We start from the raw sequence: 19,824 nt of genomic DNA on the forward strand, positions 1-19,824 counted from the left end.
TGGGTCTCCCAAGAGAGGGGTATCAGCCCTACCCCCAGCCCTGGCTGTAGAAGCCAGCTTTCTCTCTCCTCTCTTGGGGGTAATTTCCCCCAGTGTGGGGATGAAGGCTGTTTTCACTTGGTGGACCCCTACCTCCACACACACCATGCCTTCCACCTCTGGTACCCTGACCTTTGACCTGGCATCTTCGCATCTCTCCATCTCTGGGAATTGCATATCTCTGGTTATGTCCGGTTGCCTCTTTCCTTCTTCTCTGGTTTCTCTTTGGTTGTCTCTGCCGTCTCCCTAGCTCTGGCTTTCATGGGGAATGGGGGAGGGCTGCAGCCTTTCCAGGTCCTGAGATCTCCCCTGGGCCTCCCATCCCTCTGCTCTTCGTCCTCTGTCTGTCCTTCTGCCCTGCTTGTGTTTTCCACTCCCCTTCTCCCCTCCCCATTTTTCCTCCGTGCTCTCCCAGTCCTGAGGCTGCCCGCACTCCAATGGCTCAGTCCCTGTTTCTGCTTCCTCCACTACCTGTCCCTTCCCCCGACCAGGGTGCTGACAGGGATGACAGGAAGCAGGCTCTGGCTGGGAGCAGGAAGGGGGAGGGGGAAGGGGGCCGCTCGAACACCAGCTGCTGAGCACCCCCCCCCACCCAAGCCCCGCACCTGCAGGCCAGCCTGGCGCCTGGAGTCTCCGCCCCTGGCCAGGCAGGGAGGAGGGACCTGGACGAGAGGCCCGATCCCAGGCCTCGGTCAGGAAATGTGGGACTTGGGGATAGGGGGTGGAGGTCTGGGGAAATTAGGCCCTGGGGTTGGGGGGAAGGTAGTGGCTCTCAGTCACTAGGGCAGCCCACAGGTGGCCTCATTCTTCCCAACTCCCCCGCCCCCAAACCACCAAATGACAATGTGTGGAAGGAGGTCATTTCAGGGGGAGAGCTCTTCATTGTGCAACCCCAAGATGTGAAATCCAAGCCAGAGGTGGGAAGCTCTAGCCCCCTTCCACGATTAGGGAGAGGAAGACGAAGCCCTCACAGACACAGGGAAGATGTGCTGGGGCCAGGCCTGGCCTCTGACAGGCAAATCATTCAGTGCCAGGCAAGGAGCAGAGGGCTGGGCCCAGGACAGAAGCCTGGCCAGGGAGGGCAGGATGGGGGCTGCACACACCCCAGGCTGAGGACCCGTAGATGCCTCCCTCCCCAGGGCTGCTGCAGTCCGCCCACTCCCAGAACTGCCTGGAATATGTCAGAGCCATCTCATCCCCTCTCCCTCCCTTTCTCTGCACAGAGGACTCAGCAGATCCCATGGGGTCTGCAGGTAGTTGGATGGGGATGATGGGGGGCTGTGGGGGGCAGCCAGGGGACAGGTAGAAGGAACAAGCCAGCACCTCCAGGAACATCCAAAATGGAGCTGGAAGGGACCAGTGACACTGACCCTCGCTTTCTCTCTCCCCCCAGGGGGCTACCTCTGCCTGGGTGTATGGTGGTATTCCTTACTCTAAGGGGAACCTGGGGCTCCTTACTGCTGAGGCTGCCCTCCACTTAACGACCTACAACTAGCCCTGTCTCTGGGGCTAGACCAGCATCACCACCAATTTTGGGGAGGAGGAAAGGAGGACACCTGGAGTCAAAGGACAGAGACTCAGCTAAGCGCTCAGACTGACTTCAGGCTGTGTGTGGAAGCCTCAGTTCTAGACTCTGCAGGCAGGAGGCCAGGGTCTAGGGTAATCTGCACCCCTCCCCCATGTCAGATCTTAGCACTTTGAATCACCACAGAAGGGGGGCCAGTCTGTCTCAGGTTTGGGTTGTGGCTAATGACCCATGGTCTCCTGCCTAAGAAGAGGGCCATTCAGACTCCCCCCTCCCCAGGCTGCATGAAACAGGCGGCGTTGGGATTATGGAGTTTAGGAAACATGGTGGTGAGCTGTGGTCCCTGGGGACCCCATGTTTGTCCTTTTCAACCAGTCTGTCTCACACATGGGAAGACTGAGAGGGGCCAGGGAGATGGCAGGGAGTGACCCCTCGGGATGTCCGCTCCAAACGCATCTGGAGGCTCACACTTCATCGGGCTCTAGCTCCCCCAACCCAGATCTTCCACACCTCACAGCTCCTGCTCCAACCCCTTGAGCGCCTCCAACTTCCCAGGTCAGGTGGCTCAGAATTATTGCCAGAAGCCCAGAAACCAGGATTTGGGGACCAGTATGGCCCTGGCAGCAGGCCAGACCGGTCCCTCTCACTGGGCAAAGAAGAAAACCCGGGGAGAGGCTGGGAAATGACTTGCCCAAGGCCACAGAAGTCGCTGGGACAGAGCGGGACTAGAAGCTGGGTTTCTACCTCCAGAAGGGCTCCTGTTCCTGCCACGGCCCCCTTATGCCACCCGGTGGAGCCTGCTCGGCGGGCCCAAATCACCCGGAATCAAGCCGGGCAGCCCTGGAGTTGCGGACAGGACAAGGCAGGGCGGGCGGGGCCGGATGGGAGCCGGATCTCCCCTGGGAGCGGCGCGCAGCCTCTCCGACCCGTATGACGGCGGCGGCGGCGGCAGGTGCCTGCGTGGCGGTCGGGCCCGGCCCCCGGGCGGGTGCTGAGAGGCCACCCCTGCCTCACGCGAGCCGAACGAACAAAACGCTCAGGTCCGGTTTGTGCGAGGGGCTCGTCGCGGGGCGGGAGCGGAGGGCCGGGGGCCTGGCTGTGGCCCTGGGTGATCTCCTGGTCCTGGTCTTCCGCGAGCGCAGTGCCACACAGCGCGCCGCTGGCCACCACCCTCACCTGCGCGCATCTGCGGCTGACACGTCGCCGGCCGAGGCGGCCACCGCAGGTGCGCACCTGGCCCGCCCCTCCCTTCCTCCCTCCCTGGCCACCCTTCACTTGGCTTGGTCCCCAGCCCACTCCCCCGAGCTTGTGCGGGAGCCTGGGCTCAGCGCTCTCTTATACGGCCGGTTCAGTCCCCGCCCCTACACACACGCGCGCGCGCGCACACACACACACACACACACACACTCTCACACCTGTCCGGGCGCCCGTTTGCTTGGAGCAAATATTGACTCAGAGGAGGCGGAGCGCCCCCACCCCCTCCCCGCCCCCGCCTGGGCTCTGGGGCCGGAGCTCTTCCGAGGCCTTGGCCGCGGGGGTGGAGTGGGGGGGTGTCGGGGACCTGGGCGCCTCTGGAACAACACCAGATGTCACTTTTCCACCCACCTGCCTGGAGGGGGGGAGGAGCAGAGGACAGAGGCTGCCGGGAGGAGGTTAGAGGGAGCGGGAGATGGGTATCCTAGGGAAGGAGGAACATCACCTGGGCTGGGGATTCAGATTCACGATGGGAGTCGTTTACTAGGGCCTGTGGCCCGCTGTCTAGCTGTGACCTCCACCCGCGTCCCAGCGTCTAGCTCTTAGCCCTCCGCGACGTGCCTCCGTTTCCCTTCCTTCTTAACCTCTTAGCACAGTCCCGGGAGCCCGACAGATGCTGAGAAAAGACTGGCGATGGAGAGACCGAGCCTCGGAGCAGGCGCAACGGGGAAAGGGGAGGGGTGGTCCCCTCGCCCTGCAGCCACCTGCTGCGCCGATTAGGCCCGGAGCTCAGTGCCTGTCCACCCGGCAATGCCGGGGCAAAGGCCAGTTAGGCCCCGCCCGAAGCGCCCTCCACTGGCCAAACCCGTCCGGCGCCCGGCAGCAAGCGGCCGGAACTGTGGCCCGGCGGCGCCGTGGAGTGGAGAAAAGCAACCTCCCAGCACCCAAGGCGGCCACGAGTCGCTGCAGTCCACCTCGGCCGCTCCAACCATCTGTCCCTCCCAGAGCGCGCTCGAGAATTCCTCCTGCGTCGGGGAAATAAAGTGGAGGCAGACACAGAAGGCTAGATGCTTTAGTGGCGGGGCTGTGGAGAGGGGGCCCTGAGGGCAACAAGTCGGAGGGGCTGGGCCGTGACATCCTCTAAGAGTCGGTAGGGGGCGGCAGCGCCAGGCGGGGCACTTCGGCATGTGGCAGCCCGAGAGGCGCCGCCGAAAGCAAGTCGGGAGTCTCAATCCTGGAAGACAGAAAGCCCCAGAGAGAGGTTGGAGAGAGGCTTCGGGGGGGCGGAAGGGGGCGGGGGAGGACGCGGGTGTCAGCACCGCCATCCACCTCGCGCGCGTTCTCCGCGGGCCTCTTCCGTGCTGTACACTGTGTGCCCTGGGCTCTATCGACGTGGGTTCTCATTCCACCCCTCGCCCTCCCAGCACTTATAAGGCATCATTGTTCCAATTTTACAGACGCTCAAATTGTGGCTTCAAGGGACCAAGTTGCCAAACAGGATCCAAACCCAGGCAATTGTAGGTCCCATCTCAGGGCCAGGTTTGGGGAGAGGTATCAAGCTGTGAGAGGGTGCCCACGGGACTGGGTGGGGCCTAAGGAATCCCAACACAGACAGGAAGGGCCACAGAACAGCCCCAGACAAAGGCCCTCCAGGAAGAGGTGGCATTTCTATCCTGGCTCTGGAAACCCATTGAACTACCCCCTGAAAGTGGTGTGCTAGAAAATGTTCACAGCCGGGTCTTGGAGGGAAAAACGGGATGTCCCTGGACGCTAAGCTGGGGAGAGCCTTGATCCGGACAGAGGCTGGCCCCAGGGCACCACTGCCTCCTGGGATCCTTCTGCACACACCTGCCCTGCGGACCCTCATCTGGGTCCGGCGGCTCACCGGCTGGTCGTCTCCTTCTCATCCTGCTCTTGCTCCTCCTTCATCATGCCCTTCAGCTGCTGCTGCCACCGCCATTGCAGGGACTCCTGGGACGTGGGCTGCAGTGTGGGCTCAGTCCCCGTCCAGGGCAACTTCTCTTCCTTCTCCCCCAGCTCCTCCGCCTCCAGGTCCCCCTTCCCTATCTCCTCCTCGCCCATCTCCTCCTCTTCCTCCTCTTCCTCCTCCAGCTCCTCCTCTTCCTCTTCGCTCTCCTCCTCCTCTTCCCCCTCTTTCTTCTCCAGCCGCAGTTTGTCCTCCTCCAACTCCCTGTCTCTGCCAGCCTCCCAGCCGCTGGAGGACGGAGACAGGACTGGTGCTAAGTGCAGGGTGTTGCTCTGGGCCGTGAACTTGGCTGACTGCTCATTCCAGAACTGACAGAAGTACGGCATCTCCTCCACCAGGGTTTGGTCCACGGTCTCATGGAAGATCTTGTCTTCTAGCAGACCCCTGTGTGGCAGGGAGGAGGAGGAGGTCCTTGCCGAGAGGCCTTGCGAGGGGGCTTAGCACCCCTTGTGGGGCTCTGGCTTCAGAGTTCCTCAAGGGGCAGTTCCTGACTTCTATGTCTACAGATGGGAGCTTGATGGGGGAGGCCAGCCCTTAGTCAGTTGCCCTGGCCACCCCTCGTTTGGAGGAAGGCAGCTCTGGGCTCCGTGGGTTCTTAGAGGCAGAGCCAGGAGGTCAGAGTTACGCAGATAAGGGACAGGAACCTCAGGGAGACAGTGAACTGGCTCAGACCTTATCTACTAGCCCTGGACAGGACAGAACTTGGGACCCAGCCCTAAGGATTCTTCTAGCAAGCTCCATTAGAACTGCCCCATCCTGCAGAGCCTGGGGCCCCCCGTGGAAGGATCTTGTGAGGAAGTTCTATTTTTCAGGAAAGGAAGGGCTGGGACCTCAGGGGCCATGGGTGGACACAGAGCTGGCTGAATGAGCTGGTGAGTTGAGGGGGATGGTGAAGGTCCAGAGGGTCACCTAATGATGGTGGTGAGACAGTCAATCAGGAGCTGCTTCTCCTGCTTGGAGACGGGGGCCCCCTTGTCTGGGGATTCTTCCTCCGAAGCCTCCAACTCCCTCTTGGGGTATTTCCTCCTTGGCAGCTCCCTGGAGCAGGTCATGACATGCTGAGTGGCCTGGGCACTGGGGGTGCCCAGGCTGGGGGTGGGGTCACGAGCAGGGGCAGTGGCCATGCAGTCATAAGAACATAGTTGAGCTTGGGACAGCCCCTCGCCTTGACCCAAATGTAGTGCTACTGCATTTGGGGACTGAAGCCCAAACCTCAGGGTCGGGACAGGACCTGAAGAGGCTCGGAGTTGGAAAGGCAGGAAGGGGGTGGGTCAGGAGGTCTAGGTGGGTTCCCCAGGGCGCAGAGACCCCTCCCTCCCTGAGAGTTCACCGGTGCAGGAAGTGCTGGGGAAAGTCGGAGAAGAAGTTGGCCAGGAAGTAGTCGGTGGCATGAGCACGGGCTGTGAGGCCCAAGCACAGCACGTCTGGCGAGGGTGGCTGGGGACAGAGCCAGAATACTTCCTTCTTTGGGATCTTAAGGTTCCAGCTGACAGGCGGGTTGAGAGGCTGCTGATTCTTGATGGGGGGCAGTGTCTTTGGAAAGGGGGAGACGTGGATGACAGGGGTTTGGGGACGTCGCTCCCTCACCGATGGGTCCCTAGCCCCCAACCAGGCCTTTTGAGCCGAGTCAGAGTGTGACCCCATCCATTGGCGCTTCCATCCTCCCTTCTAGGAGGCTGCGCCAGCAGTTGGAGTATCTCTGGGAGCAAGCAAGGCCCTCTCCATCTATCCCAAGGTGATGGGCCTTCTGAGCTCACCTTGTACTTCCTCCTAGGTGCACAAGCTCTACAATACGCTCCTCCCTATGGAAGCAAAGAGACCCATGCTCAGGATACAAGAAGCCTAGAGGGACTCCCCTCTTCTTACCCTTCCTGCCAACCCACGGGGTGGAGGGAGGGAGCTGGAAGCCAATGCCTGGACCTGCTGCCCTCTTGATCTCACCCAACTCCCAGCCACACCCCCTTCCAGGACCTTCCTTAGGGAAGTACTGCCTGCACACAAGGAAAATCAGATCACCCAACTGAAGGACAGAAAAGGAGATGCCATCAAATATATGCAGGCTATAGCAAGGCCACCTGTCCTTCTGCCTTGCAGCTTTGCGGTTGGGTGAGATAAGGAAATTCTCTTCTTTATTAAGATTTAATTTAGGGGCGCCTGGGTGGCACAGCGGTTAAGCGTCTGCCTTCAGCTCAGGGCGTGATCCTGGCGTTATGGGAGAGCCCCACATCAGGCTCCTCTGCTATGAGCCTGCTTCTTCCTCTCCCACTCCCCCTGCTTGTGTTCCCTCTCTCGCTGGCTGTCTCTATCTCTGTCAAATAAATAAATAAAATCTTTAAAAAAAAAAAGATTTAATTCAGAAATCCCTGCTCCCACACCCTGTGGACATGATTTGCATTCATAGTTGGGCCAGAGCTTCAAAGGGGAGCAGTGCCTCCCTGGGGGCTGAGTGTGGTGAGTGCAGAGGTGATCAAGGTGCAAGAATATGAGCACAGGGAGGCTGGGACACTGGAGGAGGGACCGAGAGGGCTGTTTTGTCTCCCGTTTACCCTCCTGCTCCCCTACAGATAGAAGAGCTGGCTTAGTGCATACTTACTGGGAGCCAGGCTCTGTTGTAGGCACTTTACCTGCTTTAACTCATTCAATCGTCACCACAGCGCGGTGAAGCAGGCACTGTTTTACTTGCATTCAAAGTATTTTTTAAACTTATATTTTTAACCTTCTTAATATGGAAACTTTCAAATGTATAGGAGAGTAGAGAGAACGTACAAAGAGTCCTCCGTTACCCACCACCCAGCTTCAATAACCAACAGCTCATGGCCAGTCTTGGCTCATCTGTGCCCCACCTCTGGATTATCTTTTTCTTTCTTTCTTTCTTTCTTTCTTTCTTTCTTTCTTTCTTTCTTTCTTTCTTTCTTTCTTTCTTTCTTTCTTCTTTCTTTCTTTCTCTTTCTTTCTTTCTTTCTTTCTTTCTAGATTTATATATTTATTAGAGAGAGAGAGTGAGCACTCTCGGGAGCAGGGGGTCGGGGCAGCGGCAGAGGAAGAGAGAGAATCTCAGGCAGACTCCCCGCTGAAGGCAGAGTCTGACCTCAATCCCATGACCCTGAGATCATGACCTGAGCCCAAATCAAGAGTCAGATTCTTCCCCGACTGTGCCATCAGGCACCCCTGGATTATCTTGAAGTCAATCCCAGATGTCACATTACCCCTATTTTATAGTTGAGGGAACTGAGATGTTAAGTAACTTGACCAAGATCCCAGAACTAGAAATCATCAAAGCCAAGAATCAAAACTGGGCAACTTGTCTCCAGAGCCTGCTCCCGAAACTCCTGTCCCACACCGTCTTCCATCAGAAGGTGATGGTCTCCCCTCCGTCCCCAGTGCTCAGTGCTTAGCAGGCCATTAAACATTGGCTACATGAGGCAGGGAATGGTCAGACAGTCTTCTGTGTCCAGAAGAGTCTCTTGGGGAGATGTTATGCTTGGTCTAATAAAAGCCAGCTAATCTAGGACAGACTGGCCAGTTTTGCATGTAAGACCACCTCACATCACCAGCCCTGTCCCCTCTGGTAAGGCCAGTCAGAAAGATCTGTGGTGTTCAAGGTCCACTCTAGCCTTCTCACCTTCCCTTTCCTATCTGTGATGGTGAACTCCACTTCCTGCCGCGCTTCCTCATCCTTCCACTCCTGTAGCTGCTTATGGTACAGATTCAGGAGTTTCTGTCGGTATACCTACAGCCCAGGACAAGGAGAGAGAAGGCCAAGGTGTAGAGGACCTGTGTGCTGTGGACCCCCCACTCCTCCAGAGACTGGCCCCTGCCTTTCTGTGAAGGCCTGGGAATCTCATAGCCCACCCACATCCCAGTACTGGGAGCTATGCTCCATCCTAGCTTCTCACTGGTGAGGGTCCTACCTTGCATACCAGGTCCATGCTGTAGAAGCTGGCATGCACTGAGGCCTTCAGGGTCACCACAAATGGGATTGTCTCTTCAGGAGCCACCTTCCCTGTCATGGGACTCACAGACACCTGTTTGTTTGGGGGAAGGGGTCTCTGGAGCCTCACAGGAATGGGATAGAGTGGGATGAAATGGGGTGGGTAGGATGAGGTGGGGTGGGATGGGATGGGATGTGGTGGGGTTAGATAGGGTAAGATATGACAAGACAGGATAGGATAGGGTGGGATTCAGTGGGATGGGATGGGTTGGGATGGGGTGGCGTTAGATGGAGTGAGATGGGTGGGACAGGATAAGATGGGGTGGGATGGGATGGAGTGGNTGTGGGATTTAGTGGGATGGGGTGGGGTGGGATGGGACGGGGAGGGGGGTGGGGTGGGATGTGGTAAGACGGAGACAAGATGGGATAGGATAGGGTGGAATAGGGTGGACCTGGAGCCCTGCTAGCAGTTCTGATTCTGCGGAAATAGGGGACTCTCACCTCCCCAAAGTCTAGAGGCTTCAGCTGCCACTCAAAGACAACTGTATCATTCTTGGAGATGTTGTTGAGGAACAGCAGGCGGCTGCACTTGCTTTGCACAGGAATGTTTCCCAGGGAGAATATAAGACTGGGACAGGAAGACATCCTGTTGGTGGAGACAACACAACAGCCACTTTGGGAGATGAAGAAATCATAAGCACAGCAACTACTCCCGGGTACTGATGCCTTCAGCAGGCCGGCCAGCATGGTAGGCGGTTGACATGCACTTGACCCTCACCATGGCCCTGTGATACACGTATTATCATCATCCCCACTTTGCAGATGCGCTGTTAAGCTTTAGAGAGCATGAAGAATTTTTCCGAAGGTCTCTTACAGGCATCATGGGGATAAACCCAGACAGTCTCACTCTAAAGCCTATGCTTTTGACCATTAAAATAGGCTTGGAAGGGCTGAGAAATCAGAATTTGCTTAGAGAAGACAGAACGAAAGCCAACATAATTTGAATCCCTGAAGGATGGTTGTAAATTAATGGGGGATCAGCCGTTGGCATCTTCAATGGGAACACAACAGTAGGGGGTCGGAAAGACTGAGGCCACACAGAAGGGGCACTTTCTCTCTGTCCAGACCCTGAGTGTCTCCAGGGCTTGGACTTTGGCTCTTCCTCGTGTCCTCAGGGCCTCCATAGAGCTCATCATGCAGTTAGAGTCCAGAAACAGTAGGAATGGAAGGGTGGACAGGTTGACGTATAGGTGTATGGTGACTGGGTGGCTGTATGGACGGATGGATGGAGAAGTGGGTGGATGGATGGATGGATGGATGAGTAAATGGGCATGTGGGCCAATGGGAGGAGAGGGATGGATGGGTAGGTGAATGAATGGGTCAGACGTCCCAACAGTGAGGTGTGTTTGAACTGAAGATGGGGTTATTGACCCTAGATATCTTACAGCAAAATCCATCTCGGTCCAGAGAGAGATTGTTCTGTATGAAGATAATACTTTATAGCCCTAAAATGGGAGAGCTTCCTTCCACCTCTTCCAAAATCCCCATCCCAATAGCCAGAGCAGGAACAGCTATGGGCACTAGGTGGCAGGGTAAGCTTCTCATGGAGCCGGTGCTGTCTGCTAGATCTTGATGAGGGCTAGTTCCAGACTTCACCTCTGCCTCCCTCCCTTATCACCTCCATCACATTTCCTTCCCAGCTGCCCTCTGCGCTGGCCACCCGGGGCCCTCAGGCTCCTCCTAGGCCTCGGGTCTTTCTACCTCCCTTCCCTTTACCTGTCCAGGAACCATCAACCTAGAATGTATGGAGCTGTCATCCCAAGAGGAGATGTTGTGGAATGGGGCTGTGTCCCCCATGACATGGGGGTCATAGCCCACTCCCTGGAAGCTGATGATGGCTGAGTTCCATCCCACAATGTGTATGGGCACATCCACCTAGGAAGTTAGGAGGGTGGGGAAGGGACAGTTCAGAGCAAGGCTTGTTGAGGAGGCCAACGGCAACCTCCATCCTTAATCAGGCCAGGCTGCTGCTCACTGTGTAGGTCTTGGCCTCAATAGGTGAGAAGATCCACAAGATCTGAGCAGTTGTGCCTGGCTGGATCTCCCCTTGGGGGTTGAGGCAGCAGAAGATGGGGTGATCGAAATTTTTTTCCTGAACCTGCGACAGGATGTTGGTCTGGATCTCGTATGTCACGGGCACCGAGCCACCGTTATACAGCTCATAAATCTGCAGGGGGGCAGGAATAAAGAAGTCTCCACACCGGCTCAGGGCTGCAATGCAGACGGCCTGGGATTCTGTGTCCACCATGGGAGGGCGGGTTGATTTCCATGATGTCACCCTTCCAGCCCCAGAGCCCCCTAACTACCTCTGACTTCCCTTATGATCTGATCATCCAAGAAGTATGTAACTGTATTTTCAGTCTGGAACATTTTAGGATAATCTGTAATCCTTATTTTATTTGCTCTTAATTTACCTCTGCCAAGGTATAAGGGGACACCAACTCTCGTGTCTCTAGTGTGGGGATTTACGGAAGTGTCCGTGCACTCACCCTCCAGACCTTTCAGCACCTTCTAGGCTCTCGTTTCTAATCACCCGGGAGGCTGCCACTTTCCCCATCTGCCCTTAGAGGCAGTCCTGCTTAAAGGCAGATGAGGGAGGAGAAGGAGGCTATGATGTCCCCCAAGACTCTCTCCAAAGTGTGGGAATCACAGGATGTCCTGGAAGAAACCTGAGATCTTCTGGTCTAATCCTTCATTTTAGGATGAGAAAATGGAAGCCAGAGAGAACAAACAGTTCGTCTGGATCCAGGTCTTGTCCCCTCATCTTTCCCAGCACTCACTCCTGAATATGCTGACTTTCTGTCTCTAGTCTGGGCCACCTCTGAGCTCCAGACCTGGGATCCAACTTCTGCTCCACAAGCCCTCCCTGCCCCCTCGCCAGCCACTGATTGTCTCGTAGACATCTCAAATTTGGTAAAAACCAAACTCTTCCCTAGAAAGCCTATTTCAACCCTCCAGTGTATCTCCTTTCAGTAAATGCTCAAACTAGGAATTCAATACCTCTCGATCTCTCCCTTTCTCCCACTTCCCCAGTCTGGCCCCAGCAAGTCCCAATGATTCTGCCTCCAAAATGTAAATTAAATCTATTCACTTCTAACTTTTACTGCCCTCTTGCAGATCTGGGCCACCATCTGTCATCATCTTATGAATGAAAGAGGAAGCTTGGCCACAGTTGTGGAGATAAGTTGGAGGCACAATGGGGTCTCCAGGCTCCAGATCTAGGGGGCATTTTCCACTGTCTATGTTCAGGGCCACAGGAGAGTGGTCTAGTCTCTCGGGAAAGCTCTCCAGGAGGCACTGAGTCTTTGCTTTCCCTTTCAAGGACCTGGGCCCTTACAGCCGTGGCGGTGGGATAGGGGAGGCTTCCAGGAAGCCAGTAGGGTAGAGGGTGGTGTAGAGATGCATACAGAGCTTGGGGCTGGGGGTCCTACCCTCTCAGGTCCAGAAAGCCCATTTCTCTGGCTCTAGGCTGGATGACCAGAGGCCTCTGCTCAGAAATACAAGGACTTCTAAGTGGTTAGAAATTTCACAGCTATGACATGTTTGGGCAAATACTATGTCCCCCTCTGGGAGATTTCCGGTGTACATTTTCAGAGCAAAGGAACCCAGTTCCCTCCACTTAATAAAGAAAACTCTATAGCTTCGCAAGGATTCACAGTCTAGCTTTTCACACTCCAGAAAAATGTCCTTCCTGGAGCAGCAATTTTCAACCTGGCGCTGAGACCTATTAGTGAGCAGGTCGTGAAAGCAATTTAGCAGGTGGAACAGAATAAAATAAAAATGGAAAACATCAGAACACTTTGCATGTAGTAATGTACATATTGATTTGTGATACTTTGTTTTAAGTATATGTGTATGTATGTATTTACTGGGTTATTATCCAAAATATATTAGTGTGATTTATGGTCAAAGAGGTTCGAAAGATCCCATGCTAGAGAAGAGAACCCCCTCGCTTTTGCATGGGAACATGGGAACGAGGCCTGGCAAAGAGCTTAGCACCAGGCACCAGGAATCTCACCCGGGATCTCTCCCGGTTGCCTAAACCCAGGGTTTGACCTGTAGCCCCACTTCTTAGAGTGAGGACTTCTGGAGGGCAGGGTCTTGGTCACTCTGTAAAGGGCTGATGCAGATACACAGAGATCAATGCTTAGGCTTCTTGGTAACCAGGACAATGTAGACCACTGACCTGCCTTGGGGGCAGTGTGTCGCCAATGGGGACAGGGACGAACTGGTGGCTAGTGGAGGTGAAGTGCACGTACTTTTGCTCCAGCTTCACTGTCACACCTATGAAATTTAGCTGGAAATACAAAGCCCATGAGTAGCATCCTTCCCTGGGAGGAACAGAAGCACCCAGCAGAAAGATCTGGACCCTAGCTCCCCAGGGTGGGGAGCATGGTTCCCTGCTCCTCCCTTGGGTGTCCAGGACAGGATGAGGTCTGGGGTCTCACCAGGATCTCCCGGCCATGGGACACCTTGAAGAGCACTGGGAGGCGATCAGTGCCGACGAACATGTGACTGGAAGGGAGGAGATGAGTCTGGGCTGAGTTATGGAGCCCCAATACCAGCAGAAGAGCCAAGGGCCTGTGGTTTCGAGGCGGCCAGCCCTTGGGAGCATGTGGAAACCCCTGCGTTGGGATGGGGTAAGAGGGAAATGAAACCTCGCCACCAAGTGGGTGGACAGGGTCCTCCCCTGGCGGTGGGCACTTAGGGTACCCTGGAGTCACAGAGTGCAAGGCCGGGCTCCTCCAGGAGCACAGGGAAATAGTGGAGGGGTGGGTCTCCGGAACCGGAAGTGTAGGACAGGCAGTGGGAGGAGCACCTGTATTTGAGTTCCACCACCTGCTCTTGCCCAGGACTCAGGCTCCCAGCCTTGGGGCTGATGGAGAATACGCAGTTGTCCTGCACGCGCATTTGGTGCAGCTCAGTGGAGTCAAACTCTGCTGGCTGTGCCCACAGCTCCAGGTCAATCTGCTGGTCACTTGGAAAGAGGAAGGCCCTGGAAGAAGGGTGCAAGCCTCTTAGAACAGAGAGGCGGGAGCTCTGAGCTGCAGGCGGGTGGACGGCGGCCTCCCCCGCTCCCTACCCCGATTTGGCTGCTGCCCCACGCATGGCTGAGCAAACACAGCCAGAGTGGGGTCTCACTTCATAACGGCCCCAAACCCTAACCCAGGAATGGCAGCAGGTCCCTGGTGACAAAGTGGGAAGTGGAGATTGGGGCTTCCATTGTGGGTGACAGGGGTCGAGGGGGACTACCTGTGTATTTGGGTAACTTTGAGCTAGCTAGCCACTAACCTCCGGGGAGGGGGGCTTTGTGACAAAGCTCTTGGGCAGGGCCATCTGAAACACCTAAAAATGCCAGCCGCACCAACCAGGCCCCCCTCCCCGCCAAGAGGGAGGGTGTCTAGGTCAGTGTGAGCATAGGGCAGAGAACAGATGCCCCAGCAGGGCTGGTGTTCTCGAATCAGGAGCAAGTCTGGGCATAGAATAAAGGCCTCCCAAATGTCTCATGTTGTGGGAAAGTAGATACTGCCCTCTAGCTGGTGGACAGAACAAGCGGTGAGGGGTCCCCGGGTTATGATCTGACAAGGAGGAGCCCTTCCCTGGCAGAGACATGGCACAGAACTTGCCTCCCACTGGGCAGAGGGCACAAACAGGGAGCAGCCAAAAGGGGAAATGCTCAACACAGAGTTGAGGAAATCACAACGCCAGACTCCCTTGAATCAGTCTTAAATAGTCTCACATCAGAAACGCGGTAAACAGTTTCACTCAATACGGGTAAGTTTAGAAAGACCAGACACCTTCAAATAGGCAGGGAGAGAAGGCACGGCCGCCGCCTTTTGTTGTAAGAATTCTGACAGTGTCTACGCGAATAAAAACTGCATGTGCCCTTTGACTCAGAAATCCTCTCCTGGGGAACTACCCTGCAGGAATAAATGCCTGTGTGTATACACACACACACACACACACACACACACACACAGATGTTTATTACAACTTTCTTTGGAATGGCAAAAAAAAAAAAAAAAGCACTGGGAACAATTACTGTCATCCAGCACAGGATGAAATAACTAAAGGGCCATTCATATTACAGAATATTATGCAAGTATCACAAAGAAAGAGTTAAGGGGCTCCTGGGTGGCTCAGTGGGTTAAGTGTCAGTTAAGCGCCTGCCTTGGGCTCAGATCATGATCTCCGGGTCCTGGGATCAAGCCCCAGATCGCATCCTATCAGCTCCCTGCTCAGCAGGGAATCTGCTTCTCCCTCTGCCCCTCCCCCTGCTCGTGTTCTCTCTTTCGCTCTCTGTCTCAAATGAATAATTAATAAATCTTAAAAAAAAAGAGTTAAGAGTTTCATGCATTGATCCGTATTGATCTGAAGGGAATGTTATTGGCATAATGCTGAGTGAAAATGTGAGTGATCTAATGCCGAGCAGAAAGCAGTGTGCACAGCACTGTGCCATTAAGGTAAAACAAAAACTCAAGGGAAACAGAATAACCCTTGGGTTGTGCTCGTGTGTGTGTGTGCGCACGCGCGTTTGTGTATGTGCATTTGCGTGTGCATGCGTGTTTGTGTGTGTGCGCGCATGTGTGCATTCGTGTGTGAGAGTTCGTGTGTGTGGGTTCTTGTGTGTGTGCGTGTGTGTGTGTGCGCATTGTTAAGTGCTGAGGACGGAAGTTCCCTCCAGACCCTCATCACCCCGCAGAGTGGACACGCGCCGGGAGTTTCTTGCTTCTCTTCCATCACCTTTGTGTGTTTTGACACGTGAATAAACTGCTTTTGTCATTTTATCCAGGGTATACTGATCAGCAACAAAACTGGAGATCTTGCTACTTTGGGGTTATCTGGATAGTTTTGACATCTGTTTCCCTTGCTGCCCTCACCCAGTCCCCCTCCCAATAACCCCGACCCCCTTTTCCCTGCCAGTCCTCTAGTGTGGGCCCCCTCACCTGCTCCCCTGCCTCACTCCATCTCTCTCCCTGCACCCTGCATCCCAGACCAAAGTGGCAGGTCTTAAAGGTAGATCATGTCTTTGTCCCCTGTCCCTGCTTACATCTCCTTACCACGCCCTCAGGAAGAAGTCCAAACTCTTAGGAGAAGGACGCCAAGGTCCCCATGCCATGGCCCTTGCCTGCCTCCCAAGTCACATCCGGGACCCCTTCCTCCCTCTCTATCAACACTCCAGCCAGGCTGAGCCTTTTTCTCTTACCTGTGCACGTATCAGACCCTTTGTCTGGAAGGTTCTTTTTTTTTTTTTTTTTAGATTTTATGTATTTATTTGCCAAAGAGAGAGCACACAAGCAGGGGGAGCAGCAGGCAGAAGGAGAAGTGGGCTCCCCGCAGAGCAGGGAACCCCACTCAGGACTTGATCTCAGGACCCTGGGATCATGACCTGAGCCGAAGGTAGATGCTTGACCGACTGAGCCACCCAGACATCCCTGTCTGGAAGGTTCTTTGCAGCCTCTCTGTCTTCCCCCTAAGCTGCAGGTCTAGCTTAGTTGCAGCTTTCTTCAGCACACATCACCCTGCCCCAGACCCCTGCAGCATGCAGAGGGCCAGGCTTGGATCTGTGGGCACCTCGATTCTGAGGGCCAGGTTGGGAGGCCAGGCCTCAAAGCCCCCAGTAAACGTTAAGCCAAGACTTAATGAGTGCGCGAGGGGACAGGAGATGTTAACCAGCGTATCTGATGTCGGTAAGGTCCCTCGTCTCCCTGGGCCAGGAGCAGAGGCATCAGAGGAGAAGACCCAGAGGGAGTGGGGCAGGCAGCTCTAGCTCCTATCTCCTCCGATGCTCCCCCTCCCTCTGGGGGTTCTCACTCTGTCCTGCCTGCTGCTGCCTCCAGGCCAAGTCTGCACTCCCAATTTCTTACTGGTCTCGGCAGGAATAAAACCTCCAGTCTGTTCTTTATGAGCTCAGCAGAGACCAGCTAGAATTTTCAAAAATAGCCTTCTAAGAAACTGAAAGGAAACACAACAACACAAAAAACCTAGGAGAGTCAAGCCTTCCAAGGAAGGTTCGCTGTGCTTGGACTCCTGGAAGAAGCACGGACTGCCTTCCTGAACCTCAGATGATCTCCTGATGGATGGGCTCGGCTCAGCAGGCACCTTGCCTGGGTTTCCTCCCACCTCGGTTTCCAGCCACCTGGACTCTCTCCACAGAGAGTGTGAGCTGGCTTGCTCCTACGCAAACACACTCGCATGCATAACCCACCAAAATACCCTTCTCTGTGCCAAGACAGACTAACGCCGCTTTTCCTGTAGCGCCTGGCTTCTGGCCACTCCAGTAGCCCCAGTGAACGGCGGATCTGGAGCTCAGGCGGGCCCCGGGCCTTCCCGACCAGGCCAGCAGCCCTGCCTGCCAAGCTTCCTCAAGTCATCAGAGCCAGGAGCCCTCAACTACTCGTTGTCCTGGCCCTTCTCAGACAGGAGCCACGTAAGGAGCCTGCCTCCCCAGTCGCCTCCACCCCAGCCAAGGGCAGGACAATCCAGAGAGTAAGGGCGGCCATTGCACCCCTGATGAGGCAGCCCCCACCCCAGATTTGCCCCCACACACCCCAAGACTCTGCTCAGGCAGGAAGGTTCCTGAGATCACAGAAGTACCCCACCGCACTCCCTTCCACCGTGCTTATTTTCTTCCCAGGCTGGGCCCCTGGCTCTCTCTCCCAAGCCTGGCCCAGATGGGTGCACTTCTTTCTCACCTCTGTCTAGGCAAGAAAAGTTAGAAGACATCAAAAGGAAATTGACTAGGAAGTCAAGCCGCGTGGCCGACGCAGGGAGGAAAAATAAGAGAAAGCTCCGGCAGGGAAACAGGATGTTTACTGGGCACACGTTCGGGCCCCGACGGGAAGAAAGCCAAACACAGGAAGGGCCATGCTTGGCAGGCAGGCGCAGGGCTCCAGTCCCGGGCCCCTGTGACTGAAGGGGTGCAGGCTGTCCCGCGGCCAGCCTCAAGCCTTCCCGCAGGCCACGTGGCTTCGCTCAGCCACGTCTTCCTCCCTGACACTGTCCGGGTGACCGCCTGTCCCAGTCCTTCCCCACCAGAGATCTTAACTCGCTCCTGTGCAGGCCTGGCCTCCCTGGACTGAAGCTCTGTCGGGGGCACCCCAGTGCCTAGCACAGAGCCTGGTAGCCGGGCGCACTCTGAAGACTCCTGCTGACTAAGCGGTACCGATCTGGCTTTAACAGGGCTCTGCCTGCTAACGGCTGAGCGGCCTTAGCCGAGTCCTTAGTCTCCATCTTGAAAAGAGTGAGTAGAGGAGGATTTTTTCCCTCAGGGTTGATGTGAGGCTTGGAGGAGAACGGGTGTGTAAGTCAGTGCCTGGCATGCAGCAGGTGCCCAAAGGATAATTCACACTCACGAAGCTTTTAGGATGACCGTGCCTGTCTCCATCAGTGTCCCCCGCTCTTGAGTCTATGGATGTGTCTCCGGCAGTGACAGGTTTGGTGTGCTGAAGGGGGATCCCTGATCCCATGATGGCCTCCCCATCCCATCAATGAGGGGCTCCACTTCTCATAGACACCAGACAGCCAGGTCTACCCCAAGCCCGAGACGGCCTCCGGCACCTGTCTCCCGGGCCCCTCAGCAGCCCCCTCCAAGCCCGCCATACCAGTCCAGGGGCACCACTCCGCCGTTCTTCAGGGCCAGGAGCACCACCGAGGGGAGGGCCTCTATAGGTGCAGCCCCGAAATTAAAGTCGAGCTTCAGAGGGGTGAAGACGGTGGGGATCTGGCTTGTGCTGTGTGGAGCAGAGAAACAGACTCAGAGACAGATGGGGACAGTATGGGGCTCTCCCAGGGGTGGCTGGCTGGGCAATCATCTTCCTGCAGGTGGGAATTGGAGAATCTGGGACTCAGGGGCCGGGGTGGGCTAGCACCTCAGACCTTGAGCCAATCCCTGACTTCTCCAGGCCCCTCCAGGGATGGGCAGGAATTTGGGGGGAGATGGGGAGCCACTCTATGGACAGGTCCTGGTGCTGGGGGGTGCGGGCAGAAAGCTCCAAGAACACCCCCAGAGAGGCCCTGCCCCTTCCCTGGGCACACCTCACCTGTGTCGGGTGGGCACCTTGTAGGTGAGCTCTGAGGGGGTGGGGTCACGCTCCAAGTAACTGTTGAGTCTGTCCAGGGAGAAGAGGCGCCACAGGTGTTTCCGGGTGATGCCCTTGGCGCTGCCCATGGAGCAGACATCCAAGATGGAGAGTAAGGGGTACACGGCCATTAGAAAGACGCGACACAGCTCTTGCTTCTTCCCAGCCTTGTTATCTGGGGCAAGGAGTATGGAAGAGAGGAGTGGCCTCACCTCCCAGCTGCCCAGGGCACAGCATGCAGGCTGAGGGTGTAGGACCCCCGGTCACATGTCCAGGACCCTTGTCAGGAGCGGCAGATGTCTCCTGGGTTCTGGGACGTTCCCAGCAACAGCCAAGCCTCATCTGGTACTTTTTTTTTTTTTAAAGATTTATCTATTTATTTAGATATTTATTTGACCGAGAGAGAGAGAGACAGCCAGCGAGAGAGGGAACACAAGCAGGGGGAGTGGGAGAGGAAGAAGCAGGCTCCCAGCAGAAGCCTGATGCGGGGCTCGATCCCAGAACGCCAGGATCACACCCTGAGCCGAAGGCAGACGCTTAACGACTGAGCCACCCAGGCGCCCCTCGTCTGGTACTTTCTACGCGTCAGACATTGTCTGAGCGCTCCACATGCATCACTGTGTTAACTGTCCACGGTTACATGTTTTCTTTTTTCTTTTTTTTTTATTTACTTGACAGAGAGAGACAGCCAGCGAGAGAGGGAACACAAGCAGGGGGAGTGGGAGAGGAAGAAGCAGGCTCCTAGCAGAGGAGCCTGATGTGGGGCTTGATCCCAGAACGCCAGGATCACGCCCTGAGCCTAAGGCAGACGCTTAACGACTGCGCCACCCAGGCGCCCTGTCGGTTACTTGTTTTCAAACTGACTCTCACTAACGACTTTATTGAGATAGAATTTATATACCATAAAATTAACCCTTTTAACACATACATTTCATATTTGTCACATATTCAGAGCTGTGCAACCATCACCACTATCCAATTGAGAGCATTTTCGCCACCCCAAAAA

At 55.7% G+C, this 19,824-nt stretch overlaps 1 protein-coding gene across 1 annotated transcript in view; it reads right to left on the reverse strand.

Annotated features, from left to right (window-relative positions):
- Nucleotides 1-4,631: 4,631 nt before the first annotated feature.
- The window catches only part of CFAP65 (cilia and flagella associated protein 65), a 31,430-nt gene continuing 16,237 nt past the window's right edge, over nucleotides 4,632-19,824 (reverse strand). The window contains 15 exon segments of the mRNA XM_019807589.2: nucleotides 4,632-5,129; nucleotides 5,655-5,783; nucleotides 6,076-6,278; nucleotides 6,503-6,547; nucleotides 8,368-8,475; nucleotides 8,657-8,770; nucleotides 9,178-9,294; nucleotides 9,296-9,322; nucleotides 10,453-10,611; nucleotides 10,712-10,903; nucleotides 12,923-13,033; nucleotides 13,185-13,251; nucleotides 13,556-13,732; nucleotides 18,342-18,470; nucleotides 18,780-18,993. Coding sequence (XP_019663148.2) covers nucleotides 4,640-5,129; nucleotides 5,655-5,783; nucleotides 6,076-6,278; nucleotides 6,503-6,547; nucleotides 8,368-8,475; nucleotides 8,657-8,770; nucleotides 9,178-9,294; nucleotides 9,296-9,322; nucleotides 10,453-10,611; nucleotides 10,712-10,903; nucleotides 12,923-13,033; nucleotides 13,185-13,251; nucleotides 13,556-13,732; nucleotides 18,342-18,470; nucleotides 18,780-18,993 — 2,282 coding nt within the window. The 3' untranslated portion in view covers nucleotides 4,632-4,639.

The sequence above is a fragment of the Ailuropoda melanoleuca genome, chromosome 2, assembly GCF_002007445.2.
Source record: "Ailuropoda melanoleuca isolate Jingjing chromosome 2, ASM200744v2, whole genome shotgun sequence".
Taxonomy (NCBI): Eukaryota; Metazoa; Chordata; class Mammalia; order Carnivora; family Ursidae; genus Ailuropoda; species Ailuropoda melanoleuca.